This window comes from Sander lucioperca, chromosome 10, assembly GCF_008315115.2.
Source record: "Sander lucioperca isolate FBNREF2018 chromosome 10, SLUC_FBN_1.2, whole genome shotgun sequence".
NCBI lineage: Eukaryota > Metazoa > Chordata > Actinopteri > Perciformes > Percidae > Sander > Sander lucioperca.
Window position 1 is genome coordinate 28,353,430 of NC_050182.1, and position 21,910 is coordinate 28,375,339.

The 21,910-nt window shown below is 41.3% G+C and overlaps 1 protein-coding gene across 9 annotated transcripts in view; it reads left to right on the forward strand.

Moving 5' to 3' along the window:
- The window catches only part of hdac9b (histone deacetylase 9b), a 40,171-nt gene extending 29,271 nt beyond the window's left edge, over positions 1-10,900 (forward strand). For 7 of the 9 annotated variants that reach the window (XM_031298993.2, XM_031298995.2, XM_031298992.2 and 4 more), the window contains 6 exons: positions 3,233-3,364; positions 3,692-3,807; positions 5,268-5,390; positions 5,995-6,172; positions 6,310-6,524; positions 9,081-10,900. In XM_031298993.2, coding sequence (XP_031154853.1) covers positions 3,233-3,364; positions 3,692-3,807; positions 5,268-5,390; positions 5,995-6,172; positions 6,310-6,524; positions 9,081-9,464 — 1,148 coding nt within the window. In that variant the 3' untranslated portion in view covers positions 9,465-10,900. The remainder of the gene's footprint in view (positions 1-3,232; positions 3,365-3,691; positions 3,808-5,267; positions 5,391-5,994; positions 6,173-6,309; positions 6,525-9,080) is intronic. The other 2 variants (XM_031298997.2, XM_031298991.2) reach the window with 1 other exon arrangement.
- Positions 10,901-21,910: the final 11,010 nt, after the last annotated feature.

Sequence of the window (21,910 nt, forward strand, 5' to 3'; positions counted from 1 at the left end):
AACAAATAACTGGCCAGATTGAATTTCAGTCTCCGCTGCTAAAACATTTTCATCCTTTAATTCATTGTTTAATCATCTCCCCTTTGCTGTTCCTGCCTCTCTTGCACTGATAGAACAGTTTCTTGCTCTTCAGATTCCTGAATCTATATGTGGTCATTTCCTGCTTAGGCCTTCCTCCCCCACTTCCTGTCTGTCTTTATTAAAGTCCTCTCAAAGCTTGGCACCCGAGGGGGACACACAAAGGTAGTGTTGTTCCCTGAGCTACTAGCTGTCACTGATAGCTGATTGGCAGGTGTTGCCGAGTTAAGACGGGCACAGGCAGGATGAACCTTGACAGGACTGTTTGTTTAAGCAAAGATAGCTCTCTCAAAACAAAGTGGAGATGACTCCAGTGCTCCACGTAGACTCCCCACTGCTTTTATTTGGCCAGAGGGTTGAGCGCCATCTTTTTCTGGTTAAGGTTCACAATGAGGTTTATGATGTACATGTAATATATATTGCGTAACATTTGGTAGCTTGGTGGTCAATAAGTATCTTTCAAAACTGAATTGAAATGTATCTTCAATCCATTTTAAGCACATTGTTTAGTACGTACAGGTATTGACATTATAATAATCCGTAGAGACAACTGTTTCAACTATGGATCAGTAAGTTCTGTAAATATCCCATTAATAATTATATCATCCTTAAAAACACAGAATAGCTGTTATGCCCTTGGCTTTATTTCACCTGTAATTAACTTGTTTACTCAGTGTATATCCTCTTTGTTTCACTTCCAGGTCCTAGAATAGTTTGCACCGAGGGCACGCGATAGTCTGTGGCAAGAATACTTGCAGCTTAGCAGTAAGAACTGCAACACCCTCTCTGGTCTTCCTGACCCAATTAACAAATGTGTGCATTGAGCAGGTGCAGAAAAGAACTTATAACTTCTATTATAAAATAATCCTACAAAGGAAAAACTGTAAAGCTCAAAGAAAATCAAAGTAAAGTGAATGTGGAAATATTATCTCAAGTTGTATATCAGAAACATTAATGAAAGAATTCCACTTGCTGATCTTCGACAAAGAATATATGAACTCTCAGTGACTGTAACCTACCTTCGGTTTAAGTGTTTATGTTGGTAAAGGAACAGCAAATACTGAGCATTATTAATCATTTTCAGCATCACTTTAAATCAGAATGTCAGGAAAAATGCATAGCAGGCCTCATTATGTGCAGAACACACACCTCAGCTTTCCACACAGCCATCTGTCCAGTTCCAGGCTCTAATGGACACTGGCAATCACAGTGGCAGCAGAGTTAAATTTCTAATTAATCGGAGATAGCACATCTCTTGCACAGCCCCTAGCCATGCAGCACCACCACTTTCAAATGTAATAAGGTGATTGATTTATGACTCTAGTATATTGCAGCAAACTGAGAAGCCGGAGCAGAGGTGACCCAGGTGTTCAGTGCACTGTATGTGCTTTGCCGCTGCCGTCATTGCCTCCTGTTGCACAGCGCATCAGGGCATTTTTTTTTCCATGGAGACCAGTGAGAAAGTGTTTGTTCCCGAAGGTGCTGTCTGGCGTTCCTGTGGCGACCAATTGGGATGCATAGCTTGGTGGCAGCAGTGTGTAAAAATAGAAAGCAATCAAGGCAGCAGGGCGTGAAGCAGATTCATATGACTCCCAGCAGCATTTTCTCTCCATTTATCTCTCCTGCCTCCTTTCTTCCTCCCTCGCTCTCTTTCATTCTACCTCACACCCACAGGATTAGAGGTCTGTGCCACGTATTAGGGAAAAGGGTTTGCTGCTTTTGACAAAAGCCAGAAATAGCAGCATCTGGCCCACTCTCCTAGCTGTGCCCCCATCACCGCTCCCTCTCCTCCTCCCTGCAGCGCTCCCACATCAGAGCCCCACTTCCCTATGGATTGCTGCATGTTGTACACATCTCAGAAGACCTATTTAATTATTGATCTGAACTAAATAATTGAAACAGGTTGGCTATTGTGTAACCAGTTTACATAACTTCAATACAGCTTTGTGCTATGGCTTTCAGTCAAAAGACCAGCTTATCTATTCTGCTTGTTTATTTGAGTGTGTAAGGCAAGCTGTGGGATTCTCTGTCCACTGCGTTGATGAGAAGTCCATATGAGACATGTTGACCTAGTGAGTCACTGTCACTGTGACTAGACTTGAGCTCGACTCAACAGTCAGGCACAAAAGCATTTACTTGCATTTACATAACAGATGGTTACATTATTAAAAATATTTCCTTGCATAGATTCGACCTCCACTTCCCATTTTTTTTGCATTATATAATGTTTATATAATAGTTTCTGATATTTCTATAGATCTGTGCCACACACATTTTTCAGACTAGTTTACTAATCTATGACTAATTATAATAGTGATGGCAATCATCAGTTGTGTAATAGTGTTAGTGTGGAATATGGCATTTCTGGAAATGAGGATCTATGCAAGGTTTACGTAAAAAATATTTAATAATCTAAAGTGAAACAAAATGCCACTTTTTGACAAATGTCCTTAAATCCGTCATTAATACCAGTTTATAAGTTTGAAAGCAACATGTCTATTATGAAGAATATTACATCAGCATTTCTATCAACACTGATTTGTAAGTCTGGATCAGTTCAGGCCAAGCTGTGTGTGTGTTTGTTTGTGTGTGTGTGTGTGTGTGTGTGTCTTTGGTGTGTGTCCGGGCTATGTATTTGGGTATCTCTGTTTTGCATTAGGAGAAGGGGGCGTAGGGAGAACCTGAAACATCTGCCATGTTTTTGTGTTAGTTTAACTGTTGCTACTGTATCAGACTGTGGTCACCAGGGCGGCAGGTAGCGGACTATTTCACTTAGAGCCTGTGTGTTGCTCAACCTAATTTAGTCCAGATGAGGTGGAAATGGGCCCAATCCTGACTCATTTAATTGATCTGAAACCTGCTCTGAATTTCACTAAAACTGTTACATGTCAAAGCGTGACAACATAGCTTATTTTTGAACTAATTTATAGTCTCTTTATTTCTCTTTAAGTTTTCTTCCTATTTTATGATGTTGCTATTCTCTTTGATAATGTTCATTTCACTCAGGTTGTGTAAAAGCCCACCGTTTGACTATAAAAATTGTCACAGCACACTCACATGATTGTATGATTTATCTCTATGTGATGGGGGTTCTTTATTGTCTGAATAGTGTGAACTGAGACTTACAGAAAAAAATTTGTTCCTTATTGTTTAGCCTCTGAGCCCAACCTGAAGGTACGATCCAGACTGAAGCAGAAGGTAGCAGAGAGGAGGAGCAGCCCGATGCTCAAGAGAAGAGATGGACTCATCACAACGCCTTACAAGAAGAGGGCTCTGGAGTTAATGGGTAAGTGAAATTGCTGGCTACATGTTGGATTTTCTTTTTTCCTGTTACAACATGTGAGAAAGAATTCTCTACATCTTATTATCTGGTATTAAAATGTTCTCTGAAAACAATACAATCTGTATCAGCAACGAGCTGCATGATAATCAGCCATTTTGCAATGCAGTAGCATATTATGGCTTTTTTATGTATAAAGACCATTGTAATCAGGCAGCCATGACCATACACATTAAACTGTTTGTGAGGCTGCAGCTGTTGTGCCAAGCCTCTGTGTGTTATGTGTAGAGTTGTGAGCATGCATACTGTGTCTAACTCCTTGATGTTTTGTAGACGCTACGCCCACTAACAGTGCCCCCGGCTCCGGCCCCAGCTCTCCCATAGGGGCCTCCAGTGCCTTAGGGGCTGAAAATGGACCCTCCTCTCTGCCCACTACCACAAAAACTGAGGTATGTTTATAAATCATCAGCACTGCTATTGAGTTGCCAAACATTTTAGCAAAAGTCTTACTGCTGTTGTTATTCTGCATGCAAATCATTTGAATATCAAACTATAGTTGTATGTCAGGGCACAAAATGCCTGCCTGCCCTTCTGCCTGCAGCTATAAAAACAGCCAGTTGTCCTCTGTCCGTTACACTACAATGAAAATGGCTCCCCACACTGACTTTAAAGAGGCAACGTTTGACCCACATGTCTGATTACCCCAAATTTGCTTGCGCAAAGATGACACATTATGCAGTGCAAAAACAACAGTAAAAATGAATGCTGCACATTAACGCTGCATATTTTTCTATCCAACATTTTTCTTCTAGATGTGCTGTACAATCAGTTTCATGTTTTGCCAAAAAAGAAAAAGAAAAACCATCTTTAGTTTGGCTGTAAGGTGGCTGTTGGCTTGTCATTGTATTCCTGTCATTGGCTTGGCGGCATGCCTCTTCTAAGTTGTTCAGAGGCATTTCCCAAAAGACATGGCTGAGATACTGGCCAGAGGTCCCCTTGGACAAAGCTCACAAAGCAAACCATTATAGAGGGTGGCAGATATGACACATCTCTGAACAATCTCAACAGAACAGCTGTGTTTTCCTTAACACTCGCTGTTTACTCTCCCAGGGACGTCCAGCGACACAGAGAAGGGGAAGACGCCCTCACATTGGGCTGAAGGTTGGGGCTTAGGGAGACAGACAAACTGTGGAGTTTAATTGATATCCCAGGCACTGGTAGCCAAAGACACCCACATGCTAACAACATAAACACACAGGATTGCTATTGTATCAGCCCAAGCTGAGACTCTCATGAAATTCATTGGTGGACTGTGGGGCTGCCCATAGACCTCATGCCTGTTGCAAAAGCAAGGCATGTTTGTGCAACGTTACATTAGGTATCCTTTTTCAGAAGGAACGGGTCCCCTGGGTCAAATATGGGCCGGATATCCACATACAGGTCACTGAGTACTGGTAGGGGTTGGAAGGATAAACATGGCTTTTCCAAAACCACATGCTGGTCTGCTGCTCTGCTGGGTACAGGAAGCATGCCCCAGTGCTGATGTTCTCTGAGAGAGTAGCCTGAGGGTGGGGACCGGGGAGTAACAGGCCGATTGGGGACTGAAGAACTGAGGGTGGAGCTGTAGATTTAGAGGTTTGCAATGTTTTATCATAGCGTATCATCCTCACTGGTGCCATTCTGCGAAGCTCCTGGAAACTCTTGCTGCCTGCCACTCCTTTATACCATCTATCATAAAAAAACTTGTACCTTTCCCTTTGCAGCAAGGACTGCTGTTGTTCGTCATAGTGCATTAACATTTATGCCACTACTCATGTTGCCTTTTGAAATTGTCCATAGTGGGATTTCTAAATCTGTCGCCTCCTCCTAAATCTGTCTGTCTTTGCTCTGTCCTGGGTGTTTCATGAAGAGATGGCCCTCACAGCCGAGATTATTCCAACCTGAGGGCGCTGTGTCCATGCTGAGCTTATACACATCTCCCTCCTTACCCAACATCTCCTTGGGGCTTTCCACTGCATCCTCACCCATAAGTGTAAGTAAGAATTTTGCAGATATTTTTTAGATGTTTGTTTTACATGAAATAAAATACCCCAGTTTAGTGGTAGAGTGGTGGCGAGTTTTCCTGCTAAATCTAAAGGTTGAAAAACCTGCCATCAGTGGCTGTTTGGGATTTCTGTACGACCACAGGTCACTGACCTGTGGCCCCGAATGATTTTATCGCCCTTAGATAAATATTGTTCTGCAGTGTCTTGTGTCAGGCATGCTCTTATCTTCCCCTATTACCTCATTTATCACAGGTTTTAAAAAGGCCAAGTCCACTCAAGTGCAACTCCTGATAAAACAGCACATGATATATCATCTTTTAGCTCTCTGGCACATTCCACAGAGGCCTGTTCATCAGCTGCAGGAACTTCTAACCATTCATGGTCTCTGATTTCATCATTGCCTGATTTGTAGCTACAAGAATCATTTTAATTCACAAACAAAACTCTGGATACTATTGAATTTGGCTTGTTAAAATGAACCTGTTACATTTCCTATGAATGATTATAAGTGACTAACAGGCCTAGTGCACGGCATGTCTGGTGTGAAGTAAAGAATAACCATTACTTTATCAACCTTGTGTCTTCTCTCAGGCCGCCATGGGATTGAAGGACAGATCGACAGAAATCAAGCATGGGCTGCCTGGGCACCTGCTGGGCCCTGTGCCCCTTCAGACGGGCCTTGAGTCTAAAGTGAGCCCCAGTCACCAGGCCCTCCTCCAACACCTCCTCCAGAAGGAGCAGATGAGGCAGCAGAAGATGCTCTCCTCTGGTTAGACTGTGTTACATGATTTTAAACATAACATTAAATTAAGTTGCACTACACTACATATTATTATACTTGAAATTAAAGTAATGTTCAATATGACTTTAAAAGAAACCTAATACTGGTTGTTGTTTTTTGTCAAGGCCAAGGCACCATGTCATCCCACCCTCAGTCCCCTCTGGCAATGAAGGATCGCCCCTCCAGCAGTCGGCCTAAACTACCAAAACACCGGCCCTTGAACAGGACCCAGTCAGCGCCGCTGCCTCAGAACACATTGGCCCAACTTGTCATCCAGCAGCAACACCAGCACTTCCTGGAGAAACAGAAACAGTATCAGCAGCAGATCCAGATAAATAAGGTATTGTTCTGCTCATCAATATTCAAATCACAGGGGAGGGTTTTGACTTTCAGATTGCTTTTTTTTTAAGGTCTCGTGAGGTCTTATTTTACTGCAGGGAGTCTGATTTAATCATTTTAGGCACACAAATGCTGATCTATTTTTAGCATTTTGTGAAAGCATCTGTGGTAGCTCAGGTTTACAGACGTGTGCTGTTGTCTGTTCTTCCCTGGAATCCTGGTGTTATTTCTGCGAAGCAAAGAACTTCTGCCTGACTTCAAATGGGGAAGAAATGCTTCCCCTGCACTAATTCTGTTATCATAGCTTAAGGCATCAGTGCTGTTCACATGCTAACTCTGTGAAATTCAATTCTGCTAAGTTCAAATGAAGGAAAAAGTGCCCAGAATACTTTTTGTTCCTCTGTGGCAATATTTGTGTTTCTGTTAGCTGGCCGAGGTGACCTTGCTATACACAGAGTGTAATTATTCTGGTGAGGGACGTGTGTGAGGTGGCAGACACTGTGAAAGGCAGCATTGTGTGAGCTCACATACTGATGTGTCCCAACGCTGGGCCCTGGAAGAGCCACAGGGACTATAGAGCAACTCTTACCTAGATGTAATAAAAAGCTCAAAGCAACACAAGCACTTGAGTTGTAAAGTACAGATGTACAGCTCTAACTGTAACAAACCGTTTCAGTTTTATTTCCTCTGTAACACTAAAAATAACCAACATGTGACATTGCCAGGCAGCTGAAATTAGTTTTAATATCAGCTGTAATCGTTGAAAAGTACCTTGTGAAGTTGATTTGATTTGAAAATGGCTTTGGAATAATTGCGACATCTTGTCGAGGAACACGTGAACAGGCCCTGCTCTGATCACTCAGGCCAATGAGATCGCAAGTAAAGCCTCTTTAAGTGGAGGTTATAAATGGCCATTAATCAGGGATCAGCCCTCCGTGTTTATTAAGAGGGCTCTCCGAAACATTGCCCTAATTAATTTCCTAGCAGAGGCTTGTCTACTGTTGTTTTTAAATGTCCTTCAGTGCCTGCAACACTAGGGGGCACTAATGGAAATTTACATGAGCTCAGGGATTTTAGGAAGCCATATACAGTGTTAACTAATGCCAAACTAAGGAGGCTAATTCTTAGAGCTGAAAGGATATTTATATAAGGCCTACATTTGTAGACAGTAATGTTGTAGTTTACCAGCTAGGTTAGGCGCTTCTCAGTCCTGCTCTTGGAGCTCTCTTGTGGCACACTAATCAAATCATGGCACCATTACAGTATTTCGGATTTAGCAAAGCTGCGTCACTGAAACGTCCCTCTGCATGGAGTTTCGTAAAATCTCAAATCATGTGCCTCTGTTTCGGGTAACAAATATTTAACAACAATTTTTGCACTATTACCCTCGGAAAAATCTAATTTTTACAGCTTTTTAACCTTTTTGACATTTTGATGTCTGATACTTAGCTCCTGGTGCACCTGTTAAAATGGAGAATTAATACTCTGATTGATAAAAAGATATTTGATGTAAGTAAGATATATATATATAAAACAGAGATTTGGAAGATTTTACTTACATAAATTGATGCCTCCAGTGTGGACCACGGATACGCAGAGTGTCACATGCTCTCCTGATATCCTCTTTAGCAAGCCTATACGATAACATGCTTCCTACACCTGGTGCCTTGGTGCCACTGTTCACAGAAGATAACAACAATTAACAGGAGAAAACACATGATTTACTCTAGGCAAGACTTTGTACATTCTGAACTATAAATAAAGCAAGTGAGTGACACTTATCCATTTACCTGAGGCAGCCGCCATTATTGAATTCTATTAACTCACATAAATAGGCAGGACCAATGGTTAATCTGCTTCCACTCCTAAACCTCTTAAAATGTACTTTACCAAAGCCACTAGCCAGAAACCTTATCAGTTTGGCATTTGCCTTTTTCACATCATTAAAGTTACAGTAGCTTTATTACATGATGCAGAGACAGATCGTTGTTAGCAGTTGTCAGTACCAATGTGGAATTTTATATACTAATATCCTGAATAATATAAACGTCAGTTTGTTTACTAAGTCTGAGTTTTTGTGTGTTGCTCTAGTGTGAGAAGAACACTTTATTTTACAAAATGCTCACACTTAATTGTCCATCACACAGTATACTCTGTATAATCGGTTTTCCTCACATTTGTTCTAAATTTAGGAAAAATTAGTAACAAATAAGAGCTAAGTTAATAAGGATATGACACAATTGTGCATTTTTATTTATTTTTTATATATATAGTTACAGAGAATGTTAAGGGATTGATTTGATTGATTAGAGATTTGGTAAAGTAAAATACGTTTGAGTTTCATTTAGTTTGTTTTTAGTTTTTTGACATCCAGATAGTTTGGAAACAGCTAATTATTATTAAATGTCTATGCATAGGTAGCTGAAGAAGACTGTGCCCTTTGTTTTTAAAAAGGAAAGCTAATCCTTCTGCTATTCTTTGGATGTATTTACATGCTTGTTATTGTTTATGTGGTGGAAACCTAAAATGGATATTCTTTTTGCTCTGATTGTTTAAGATCATTGACTGCAGGATATCATCATTAATGCAGAGCCAATGTGTTTTGCAGCTGTTGTCCAAGTCCATTGAGCAGTTACGTCAGCCCAGTGCACACCTGCAGGAATCGGAGGAAGAGCAGGAGGAGCAGCACAGAGAGCTGGCAGAGAGCATGCAGGAGGACAGGCTGCCCCCTGGAGGAGTCATCCGGAAGCACACTCTGAGCAGTAGCAGCAGCAGTGGCTCAAGCGGCGAGCTCCACGACACTCACTACGGGGTCATCAAGGTCAAGGAGGAGCCGGCTGATAGTGAGGATGAGGCCCTGACCAATCAGGGCTTAGAGTCTGAGCAGAGCACCTATCTTCACCAGGTCAAAGGACGACTGGTAATAAGAGCCATGATCTGAGAAGGGAAGAGGATGAGATCACACACTCGCAACATTCGCAGATAAACAAATCTCTACAAACATGTGCATCTACATCCCTGCAGTTTACACACACACACACACACACACACACACACACACACACACACACACACACACACACACACACACACACACACACACAGCCATTGCACAGGTGGCCAGCTCTCCCTGTGATGACATAATGACCCCTTTACACGCAGCTGCACCCCACACTCTGAGACTCTCTGTTTGTGATCTTTGTGTAGTGATCTCTGTAAAATATGTACGTTTTACTTTAGTGTATATAGTATGAAGACAATTTAGACCGTTTCTTTTAAGAGCTGCTTTGGTCGTCTAGAGTCCGCTCAACTGACTAAAAAGTTTCAACTTGTGTTCCAATTGTGTACATTTTTGCCATAAAATATTTGAATGCTCTTTTATCCTCTTTAACTTTGAGAGTAATCATAAAGTTTGTTAAAGAATTTAATACACTACATGCTCCATTGTTCTCACAAATCTGTGATGATCTTCCACGTAAAGTGGTCTCAGAACTAAAATAATTATGAACATCTGTGTTTGAGAGAATGTATACTTAAATCCTAACCGAGGACGATCCTTTAGGGCAGGTTTTTGCGCTTGGAGTGATATTGCCATTGGAATATGGTCCACTGCTCATATTGCAATTTGAAGGATAAAACACTAAATCCCTGCTTGGGTGTGCAGGCATCTCCCAACACACCACAAGTCTCCATGTCGCTCTCTCGGAGTGGTCCCAGAGCCAGGGCCCTGTGTTAAGCCCAGCTCTCCTCTTCCTCTCCCTCTGGGTCCAAATCAAAGCTCGGCGGGTTCCTGCCCAGCTTTCAGCAGAGGAGTCAGACAGAGAGAAAGAGAGAGAGGGCCGGGCAGGAAATGCCTTCTAGAAGCCAGGAGTTGGAGTGATTCATGTGTGCAGGAATGTTGAGAGAGGAGGACCTCGGGTTGGAGGAGTCCAAGGGGCCAGGCTTGAGAATTGATTTACTGTCAAGGCGAATTACAAAGTGAGTGGGGATATGGTTTAGGGAGTCCCTGTTAAAGGGAATCGCTTCCTTCGTATTCCCTTGTGGCATGCTTACCTCAACATGCAGGTTTGATATTACTTCAGTAAAAAAAAAAAAAAACGGACAGGACTTTGCTTCTTTTTATTTTTTTGAGCCTGTTTTCCCCTGAAAGTGCCCATTGCGACATGTATAGTCTGTCTTAAAGTGATCAGTCAAATGTATTGCTTAGCCGTAAACCTTCCTGTTTCATTTGTACTGTCGACTAAATGTAGAAAATGCTAATATGAGGTTCTGTGTTTGGATTCATGTGAAAATCAAAACTGTCTGTCTTATACTGTACATTCAGATTGTTCGGTTTTAATGTTTTTAGTGTAAGTAAACACAGCCAGAACAATGTGAGTCTTGTTGTCTTGCTCCTTTGATTTGGTTGTAACAAGAACCCCTTTTGCTGCCAGTGGGGGGGTTGGGGAATCCTGTGGTCTGTTCATAGCATTTTTCACTTCTTCTCTTTCTTGCCTTGTGTGATAAACCTTTTTTAAATAAAGTCCATTTACCTTTAACGTTCTTTTGCAGATTATTTATACATTTGTCCATCACATTAAGAGGCTGCATGCATAGGACAGAAAGCAAAAACACTTTACTCCATTAAGTCTTTCAAAAACCTTATAAACTTTCTGCTTTATGTTTAAATTCACAGATTACATTATTAATCATTTTGGTATCATCCTCTCAAATGGCTAATGCCTAAATCATTAGCCCAGCTTGATTTTCCCACACTAGGTCCTATATAACCCAGCTCTTGATTTTCAGAGTATCTTTGTAACCCTTTAAAGGGAGCTTAAGAGGTTTTCAAAACATGTCTTTGATGTTAGCAAGCAAGGCTTCTTGTGGCAGTATTAGAGCAGTCAAGATAAGGTGAGCTGCGAGAGGGTGATATATTACTTGCGCAGATTCTTTCAAACCAAGCTTAAGCAATTTCACAGCAAGCTTAGTTCATGGGCCTGGCCTGATATGCTATACACGCAATGATGAAACTGGAAAAGTTCACTCATAGTCTAGTGTTGCTCTCTGCACAACACCACTCTGAGAACATCTTTCAAATGACTGCCTGCTCTTTGCTACACTTTGTAAATAATGGTTTGAGTAAGACCTTTACTAGATAGTAGATTATATAAAACAATACATTTTATATAAACTCTTTCATGAAACTTTCATGAGAGCTCCTAAAGTATTTAAACAAAGGTGTAGAGTTAGGCTGTCTTGGGCTTCAGGCCCTTGTGATTTTAAATGAGCTGTTACAAAGGCAGAGAAAATAACGAAGCCCAAATCCATCTGCGCTGCCCCTCCCCAGCTGCCCACAGAGCCAGTTGTAAAAGCAAACAAGCATTTTTAAAGGTGTTAGGAAGTAAGGACGACATAAGCCTACTTATTTCCTCTAAATGGATTAGACTCTAAGTGAGGCCTGAATTTTTATCACCTACAGTGCTGTAAAAACCAGCCATTTGGATGCAGTGTGCACACACATGCAAAAATGTCAAGGCGTCAACTCTAATGGCTTTATTTCTAATGCATGAGGATCAACAAGAACATATTCTTACACTCAAAAGCCTGCTAAGACAGGAAATAATAATGTGTTTGGAAGCACAGTCAGAATAAAATGCACTCTAAGCACGGCACTGTTGCCAACACTTAAAACCAAGGACTTACGTATATCTATACTACATGAAATAGATGCAAGTCTAATAGTGCAAACCTCATTAATGAAGCGCTGTGGGTCAGCTTTCTTTATATGATGTATCACTGCCTTTTCAAAAAAAATGTATAGACTATAAAAGGCTTTGCAACATAGTTTTTGCAAATGAAATATATCTAATTCTAAGTGAGTTTAACACATTTTCAAAATTTAATCAGGATTTTAGTCTTCCTGGAACTTTTGTACCATTGTCAAATATTGTGTCCTTCTGGTGTTCATCCTGCTGTAGCCATCTGATTTACACCAGATGTAATTAACTGACACTGACAACTGCTAGCTATTGATTAAAAAGAGAAAGAGGCATCAATCCTCTAGGTTGAGGACCAAGACTGCAGACCCCTCCACTGGTTGAATAATGCAGCTGTGAAGCTCAGGCTGTTGGCTGAAGATTTACTGTTACAGCATCATGGTAAATACATGCTCCGCACATTACACATTATTAACCTCTAAGGAAAATGAATACAACAAGACGACAGGTCTCTAATTTAAAAATGACAAATCTTTTACATTTCTTTTCCTGCTTTATCTCTTAGTTTATGCACTTGTACTATCCATCCTCTCTGAGTTTCTCTCTTCTGTCATAGTTGATAGCAGTCACAATTAATATGAAAAACCTTGCTTCATCCAAAAACAACCAAATGTTCTGTACTTATAGGGATCGCTCAATGTTTCTGTACTTTCTGATAGAACACTCTGGATTGGCATTTAGGGCTACTTATTGTGGGTTGTTATATACGTTCATACTATGTCTCCTGGTCTTTTGAGTTGTATTTGAGTGAGTATTCACAAGTGTAACAGTGTTAGATGCTGTACATTCAGAACCTATCTGAACCAACCATGGACCACCAACCATATTTTACACTATGAGAGGAGACACCTCTGTTAACACCACTCTGCAGTTACTGGACAGACATCATCATGCTCACATAAGTCACTTCCTTCCCGGTATGTAAATGGGCAAAAGCTGTTCAATCACCACTAACAATGCAGATCCATGTTAGCATTTCTAGATCCAGCAATCAAATGTCAGGAAGAACCCCTTAAACACCATGCATCCTGAAAAAGCTCCATGATAGAGAGCCATGATGTAACCAACTGGACACACTCTTACAACAGTCTCCTTCTGACTGCAGTTGGATTCCTATACGTTCAAAGTGTAAATTATGACATTGGTTGCGTAGAATTTGGTGATGGTGATAATGGTGTTAAATTACTAAAGTAGAGGTTCTTACGTTGACCTGGCAGCTCTGGACATCCTAACCAAGCAAAGCCAAAGTTTCCCAGTTAACACAGAATAATACAATACAATACAATACAACACAATTACATTCTGTTTAAGTATACTGTTACAGTTCTTTTACAGTAACAAAGAGTCGAATGATCAAGAAACAGATTCATAACCTTTGAGATCTGTTTGCAAATTCCCCAAGGGGGTTACTAAAGTATTTCTTCTTCTTCTTCTTCTTCTTCTTCTTCTTCGATATCGACATGTAAGAGTGAAACTCAACCGGTCAGGTTTCCGAGTCCTAATATTGAAGGTATATTGCTAGAGCTAAACTCTATTCATGCCATGAAGCTATTATGAAGAATGTTTGATGTTAGCTGTTAAAGGTCCAATATGTAATCTATTTACTGTAATTAATCCAAAAATGAACCCAATGCGTCATCAGATATTAAGGAAACATGCTAAGTTGAAATTCTATCTTTTCTGACAACAATGCTAATGCCAGTATTTTCTCCTTTTGAAATTTCCGTTCCGTGACGGAAGTTGTGTTTGTGTTTTGGCCTGTGTGTTGCTTTCAACTGCCGAGTTTGACAGCCAGGCCGGGGTGCCAGATATACCTGTAAACACGTAAACCCAGCACGCTACAGCTGTAACGTTAGTACAGCCCTGAAAGCAGCAAACAAACTAACAGGATCAGCGGAGGTAGATTCTACCCGACCTAAAAAAAACGGCATGTTTCTAACAGTTGCGTGACATAACAAAACCCGGGTAAATATTGGATATGTATTTGAAAGATGGAGACAGCTTAGAGCCCAAAAGGACGCCGAGTTGGCTAATTTCCTCCCGAACAGAAGCATTAGCTTCCGGCTAATTTATCACGGCTACAAGGGACGGGCATTTTATGTCATTTCAACATTCGTGTAGCTACTCACATTGAATTATATAGCTAGAGTACCCGAGTTGGTTACTCGCAAAAACAATTGAGACACAGCCAGTAAAGTGATCCCAACTGGTCCTGGCTAACGCTGCCATGCTAACCCTGCTAACTGCCAACGTTACCGGAGGACCAGACAAGCGGGCCATGGCTGTTTACAACATGTAGCCTGTTCAGCGGCCGTAGCCAACAAACGGTGAGTTATTTGAAGCCAAGAGAGGGGGGCTGTAAATCGGGAAGCGATTGTTGCCATAATTCTAAGCCAATAAAGTGTGTTCCGTCGGGTGGAGAGAATGGCAAGGTAGTGGTATTTTTAGCGGTTCCTACAATAATTCTAAGCCGAGGAAGTGTGTCTGTCTGGCGTGTGGAGAGGACAGCGACGTTGTGGGGTTTTTAACGGTTCCTTCTGTAATTCTAAGCCGAAAAAGTGTGCCTGTCAGTTGGGTACAGAGCTCCGCGTGAGCACGGACTTTTATGACTGTCAATATAGCCAGCATCTAACGTTAGCTCCTCCGCTGTGCTGTGGAGTAATGTCTGGCTATGTGAGACAAGCGTCTAGCAACATTGTTGCGGATGCTGCGGTCTCAGCCTGTCAACCAACGTGAACTTCGGATCTGGGGAGGAGGGGGCGGGGGAGACGACTCTCTCCAGTATTTTGAATTTGTACTGCGGTAACTATTTTAAACACTAGCTGTCAGTATTACATATTGCACCTTTAACAAATTAAATTTGTTTGGGTTTTGTGTATATAAAATATGTTTGCCTCATAAATCAAGGTGAATGAGGAAGTAATTTGTTAGATGAACCTCTTCTACTTCAAACCCTGCCCACCAGAGTTGAAGATGACATAGGGCTAAAACGGCACATAAAGGACATTTTCCAGCTTTCTTGTGTGCATGTTAAAATTTGTATGAATCTGGCATCTAGTGGTACAACGTGGTGTTTTTCTTTCCATGTGCTGTTAACTGTGCTCAGGGTGCAGGACAGTGCAGCTCTGGCACCAAACGGAGGAAACTGTTTTGTGTGCTGGTGTGAAAAAGTGCACCTCAAAAAAGAAAAGAGAAATAAAAGCACTGATGTCAGATGGGTGTGGAGTCGACTCATTTCTGTTGGATTCGTTGTGGCCTGTGATGTCTGTGAGGCCAAGATTTCTTTCTTTGATGACTTGTGTGCCTGTCAATGAACATTAAATCATAAACTCTATGAGATTAATACATCTAAAACTGTATTTCAAAAGTAATGTTGGCTTTGTTCAGTAAGTATTTCAAAGAATTGTATACTTCTGAATGGAATATGTGTTGTTTTTACACTTCATGTGAATTGACCTGAACCACAGGAGACAACATTTTTTCAAGAACAGAAGAAGAATTCCACATCCTTTCTTGTCTCCTGAGATGAAACATGTGATGACCCAACATAGATAGCGGTTATATCACTGTCAGTCTCCCTGACTGGTGTCATCCATACTGTTATCTTAGCCTTTTAAGGATTAATATACCTTTTCAAGTTTAATGAGATAAGAGACCTGGGGGAGTTCTCCCCCTGCTGTGTTCAAAGACCATCCGGTCCGAGGAACTGCTTTATCTCAGCCACTGATTGACCTGGCTGATAGGTGATACTGAGGAACCACAGTGGTCCAGGGAAGTGGCCTCTCCACTCAGGAGATGGGGACTGGCAAACTTGGCCTCTGCTGTCTGAGAGTATCCCATCAGTGGAGCTCTGGCGTCCCTGGGATGCCGTCTCCTCTCTTTGATTCCTGCGACCAGGCACTTTTACGTGCCTACCTCCCTCACACCATTCAATCCAGAGCCCATAAAGCAAGTCTGCTGCTCTGCAGCTAGTTGGACAGGACGTGTTTGTAAGTGTTGCCTGAATGCACCGCCAGGCAAAATGACACCCAGAGGGCTTGTAAGACTTGTGATTTCTTCTCCAAGCCTGTGGCAAGAGACCATTTTGAGCTCCACCTCAGTTCTCCTAAACTTTTTGCCATTTGTGGCTTGTGACCATGGACCACTGGGGTTTATCTCATGATCTATACGGCATTGCAAATGCAATGTATTAACTCATGACATAATCATAAATGAAACACAAAAAGCGAATAATAATGGCCTGAGTGAAACACCGCATAATAACCTTCAAAGAAAAACATTTCTTGAAAAAATATTCAAATCAACATTAATTTCTAACCTCCATAGAACAATACTATTTTCATTCAGATAAGATATCATTCAACAAATATACATTTCAACGCTTTGTCCATATTGTGGAACGCATGATAAATCTCTTATTCTGTGGTTCATTTCTACATTTTAAGATATTCCAGGAGATTTAAGACACAAGATAGTGAGGTATGAGGAATGCAGCCTGAGTGAACATTGCCCTGGGGAAATATTTTTCAAGGAGGGTTTAAGGGCTCTCTCATTATCACTATAATGTTGAGAGAATAAAATGGGGGGCCCCTGAAAAGGTCCCCGAGGAATCTGCATGCAAGGGAGTTCACGCTACACACTACATCACAGGCTAATCTCTGAGGGAATCATCTGTGTGTGGATACACGAGGCACGTGTTGGTGCAACTGAGTAGCAGGTCGGAGACAGTGGGAAAAGCAGGGCTCCAAGCTCCATTAATGTTGCTGCTGCCATGTTTGCTCATCTGTGCAATTTCCAAATAACGTCATCACTCAGATACACTGGAGGCTATGCCTGATGCCTGTTGGCTTTCTCATGCTAAATGTACTGCTACTATGTACAATTGCATAGTCTAAGGTATTTGTAGATATAATGTTCAAGTACTAAAGTGCTACTTTTTTTTGTTTATTTAAATTGAGTTTATTTTTATTTATTATGTATTATTCATTGTGTAAAGCTAAGATGAAGGTGTTTTTTTGGTCATAAATGCAATAAATCCATGTTTTGCTGTGTTCTAAATCTTTCTGCAATAGTGGTATTTTTTTTTTTACAAAGTGTTGATATCTCATTTAAATGCTAAAATATAAAATAAAACATTAAAAGCTCTGTTCTACAAGTTTAAGAATGACGACACTCTGAGACTGAGGGTTAGATTGAAGCAGATTCAATAGTCAGGGAATTAAACAGTGGAGTTTGAAGGTTTCATTATTGACCTTGGAAATAGCAGGTTGACAAAAAAATGTTCAATAAAGGTCCAACTTACTTGTCATTCTCTACAGCTTTTAACTACATTTTATGGCCTGCTTCAGTGATAACAATTACAGCAGGAGGGCCGCGAGAAATGGTTAAAAGCTTAGGAGACAAGTTAGTTGGATCTTGTGTTAACATTTCTTTTGTCGAATTGAACAATTCTTAATGGTTTATAAACTTGTTTAATGTTTGAAATTAAAAGTTTGTATATGAAAGCCTGATGTATGGATTGAATTATGGATTTGCTCTTGCAGGAGACAAATCAAATTAAGGCTGCCGTATATTTAAATTATGCTTCACTTTGGTGAAAGTAGTTTATCTTTGCAGTGTGAAACCACAGTGGAATCTTGAGGGAGCATGAATAGTTTGAGGTAAACGTTTCTGGACAATATATGAAAGGTTCTTAGACGTCAGTACAGTCGTGATGTGTGCTGGAGTCGCTATAATTCACATAATTCATGATGAGGAATATACTGCACAGTTTCATGTTGTGTGACTGGTTTGGGTAGAGGCCAGACTGTGAAACAGCACTGTGACAGATCCACAGTGCTACATCACAGTTTTAACAGAACAGCCACAGTGTAGGCATGTTGTTGACTGAACATAACGCACCACTAATGTAATGTAAGAATGTGTTACCCGACCAGATGGGAATGTGTGCCCACGCTGGCGCTAAGAGTCGTGACAGAGCATTTCTTTTGACAAAGTGGGAAATCACCATCTATATGAGGGGATCATGTTATTTAAATGCATAGAATGCCACAAATTGTGGTACACTGAAGTTAATGGCACTTCCCCTCACGTTTTGAAGTTCAGCTGGCACTGCCACCTCATATGGCCTGGTGTTAATCTGCCATGAACAAGCCTGCATTATGCCAAGAGTGTAGTGGAAGTGAGTGGGAAACAGGTGGCTTCAACTTTTTCTCATTCCTGGTCTGAGTGTTGGTTTCTGGACGCAGAGTTGGACAGCCTGCATTCTTAGGGGGGAATTTCCTCCCAAGCTACTTCGTTAGTGATGAAAAATAAACCTCAAATACTACTCAAGTGTTTACATGTGTGGAGTTGTGCAATGCAGAGTCAATTTTAGTGTTTAAAGGACAAGTTCATCATTTTGGTAAATACGTTTGTTTTTGTTTTTTGCTGAGAGTTGTGGGAAGATTGATATCGCTCTCATGTTTGTGCAGTAAATATGAAGCAACCGCTAACAGCCTTAGTTACCTTAGCATAGCACAAAGCTAGCCTGGCTCTGTCCAACGATAAAATCTGTCTGTCACCTCTAATGCTTAAAGGTCGCATATTATGCTCATTTTAAGATTCATACTTCTAATTTGGGTTTCTACTAGAACATGTTTACATGCTTTAATGTTCAGAAAACACATTATTTTTCTCATACTGTTTGTCTGAATATACCTGTATTCACTCTGTGTTTAAAATGCCCCATTTTAGCTCCTGTCTCTTTTAGCCCCCCTTCCGAAAAAGCCTAGTGCTCTCTGATTGGTCAGCGTTTATGGGTCTTCTGCATCTGCGCTGTAGGAGTCTCTGCACTGTCATTGAAGCCAGGGAATGACTGTAATGGCACTAGCGGTACTTTCTACCTATATACAGTATAGTTGTGACATCACAACCGTCCGGAAGTCCTTACAGCTCGCTTTAAAGGCACAGTTTCTTAATACGGGCTATGTGCATTCTCTGTGGATTAAGCGTTTTAACAATTTGACAATATTTATACAGCACCTCAACCTTCTTTACAAAAAAAATACATGGAAATCTCACTTTTTAAAATAAGGGACCTTTAATCTGTTTAGAGGTGATGTTAGGAGGATTCGGGCTAGATGTTTGTCATCCGAACACATCCTCGACAGCTCAAAAATAAAAAGAGAACATAAATATCACTGTATGTAAATTATTGCATACAAATACTTGAAAGACAACAGACAGTCTCTTTTAAAAGAATGTCCACATCTCATCTTCAAAAGACCTTGTCCACTGTTATCACTTATATATCTTGGCAATAGCACAGAGTGTAATTCCATGGATTTGAAGAAATTGATAGCAGATTGTCTGCAAGGCTTCTGGCACGAGAAAATGGTAGTAACATCCCAATCACATCACAACTGTCTGTTTTCTCAACAAAGTGGAAAAAATCAGAAAGCTTTTTTACTTTTTGACTAGATGAAGATGAGGGCATGTAGCAGTGTTGGGTTTTGGAAAAGGTTAAGGTGGAAACTTAATGGAACAGGAAACGTTTTTGGTTGGAACCCATTCTAAGTTACAGATTTATGTTCTGCCTTATTTGATTGGCTGCTATATGAGGGAAATCACTTTTATCCCTCAGATGTAAAAGTCACACTGAAACCAAGCAGCGACTGAGAAATTATTGTCAAACAGTTGTCCTCTACAGCAACATTTCTGCACAGGTTGTATATTAGTTGTCTAGTATGTATGTAACCCCATTTTTAAACACTAATAGACACAGTCAGGTGTCAGTCAACAATACGCAGACAGCCTGGGGAGTCATGCGAACTCTAGTCCTCTGGTGCTGCACTTGGACATAGATGAGAGAGTGTGGGGAGAAAGAAAGAGGCCTGCTTTCCATAAAGTTCTGGTATCCTGTGAGGCAGCTCCACTTCATAATCATAAATCGTCTAGATGGAAATTGGGGGTTCATCGTATCCCAACATAACAGAGAAGTTTCAAAATCAAAAGATGGACTGGCGGTTCTCGTGACAGTTTAATATCAACGGAAAGATTTTGAAATTTCTCAGGGTTTCTTTTCAGTTTTATTTGAAGTTCTGCAGCTAGAGAGGGCAGCTACAGAATGTTTGGAGTTCAGTGCAAGTTCAGTTTGCAAAAAAACTTTCCTTCTTATGATGAACATATATTTCAACTTGTTTTCTCTTATCATCAGAACCAATGAATGTGAAAAGATGTGATTCTGGGTTTTTGAGTCTCCATGTGATGGACCCAGCGCCTTCATCTCTCTCCTGGAGGCTGTGGAGGACTGAGGTCCCCAGCCTCTCCCTGGCTGGTGCTCCGGCCAGCTCTAGCCCATGCGTGTAATGCTGTTTGTAATGAGAAATCTAAGCAGGGAGCAGCAGTGAGGCATGACAGGAATGTGTTTCCATTGGAGGGAGCTCCATGCAAGAAAAAGAGAGGAGAAAAAAAAAAAAAAGAATAAGAAGAAACGTTGAGGCAGAGTTGTGTCCAGAAGGAGCGCTCACTTGGGCCAAAGCGGAAGACTAATGTTATTGTACATTGGCTGTCACTCTGCCAGCCCTCCCTCACCAATTGGTTCCTGGTCTCCTTACCAGTTTCTCCCCCGCCTCTCTCCCTCTTTCTCTGCTTCCCCGAGACTCTGTTTGCTCAGGTGGACAGTGACACAGTTCTGAATGAGCCCCAGTCGTCCCCCCATCTGCACGCATGGCTGTAGACTGTGTCATCGAGTCAGAGTCCGGAGGGGCCTGCGGAGAGCTGGAAGTTGAAGCTTCAACCCGGGTTCACTCTGGATGGGAGGGAGCAGGAGGTTGAGGGACAAATACTAGGAGGAACAACACAGAAATGGAGGGAAAATGCAAATGCAAAGAATTGAGTGGCATAAACAGAGGGAGAACAAGCAAAGGTTGGGGTGAAAAAGGAGGAAAAGAAAGACGGTAAAGAACGATCGAGAGCGGGATGTGGAAAAAAAATCCGACCACCCATTTTGAAAATTAGAGAGGGGTGGTTGTAGTCTGTGGAGGCCGTCTTGGTTTATGGTCCATGGAGGATGTCTTCAAACAGTGCTGTTTAGAGTTTATTTTATCATGCCACGCCGCCTCAGACCCTCTGTCAGGAATCTCATTCTGCAAAGACTAATTACAGTGTAAACACTACATTAAAGTCTGCAGGCCACTCCACTTCACTGTTTACCTTTTCTTCCTAACAATCCTGACATCCCTCCACAGATTGATTTTTTTCCATAGAAACCTCCTCTGCTGGTGTTTATTTGTTTTGAAACTTGCATGCAATTCATGCTTGAATGGATGGACGAATAACAGCTCAGTTTGAAAGGCTGCAGAGTTGGTCCCACCTGCAAAATGCAACTACATTTCACTCTGAGCATAACCAGGTTCTGCAGAGAAAAAAAAGAGCAGAAAATACCAACGTTGAAGTTGCCAAAACATTCAACAGATGCAGTACATTGTATGACTGGTGACTGTCAAAGGGTCCAACACTCGAGGGAGTCAATTGAACACAAAACTAAATATCTCACTATTTATAAAAGAAGACCAGGAAACTCTGCTTCATTTGCACATGCATGGGTGCTGAGGAGTGGTCACTCAGTGTCAGTCACCTGCATGGC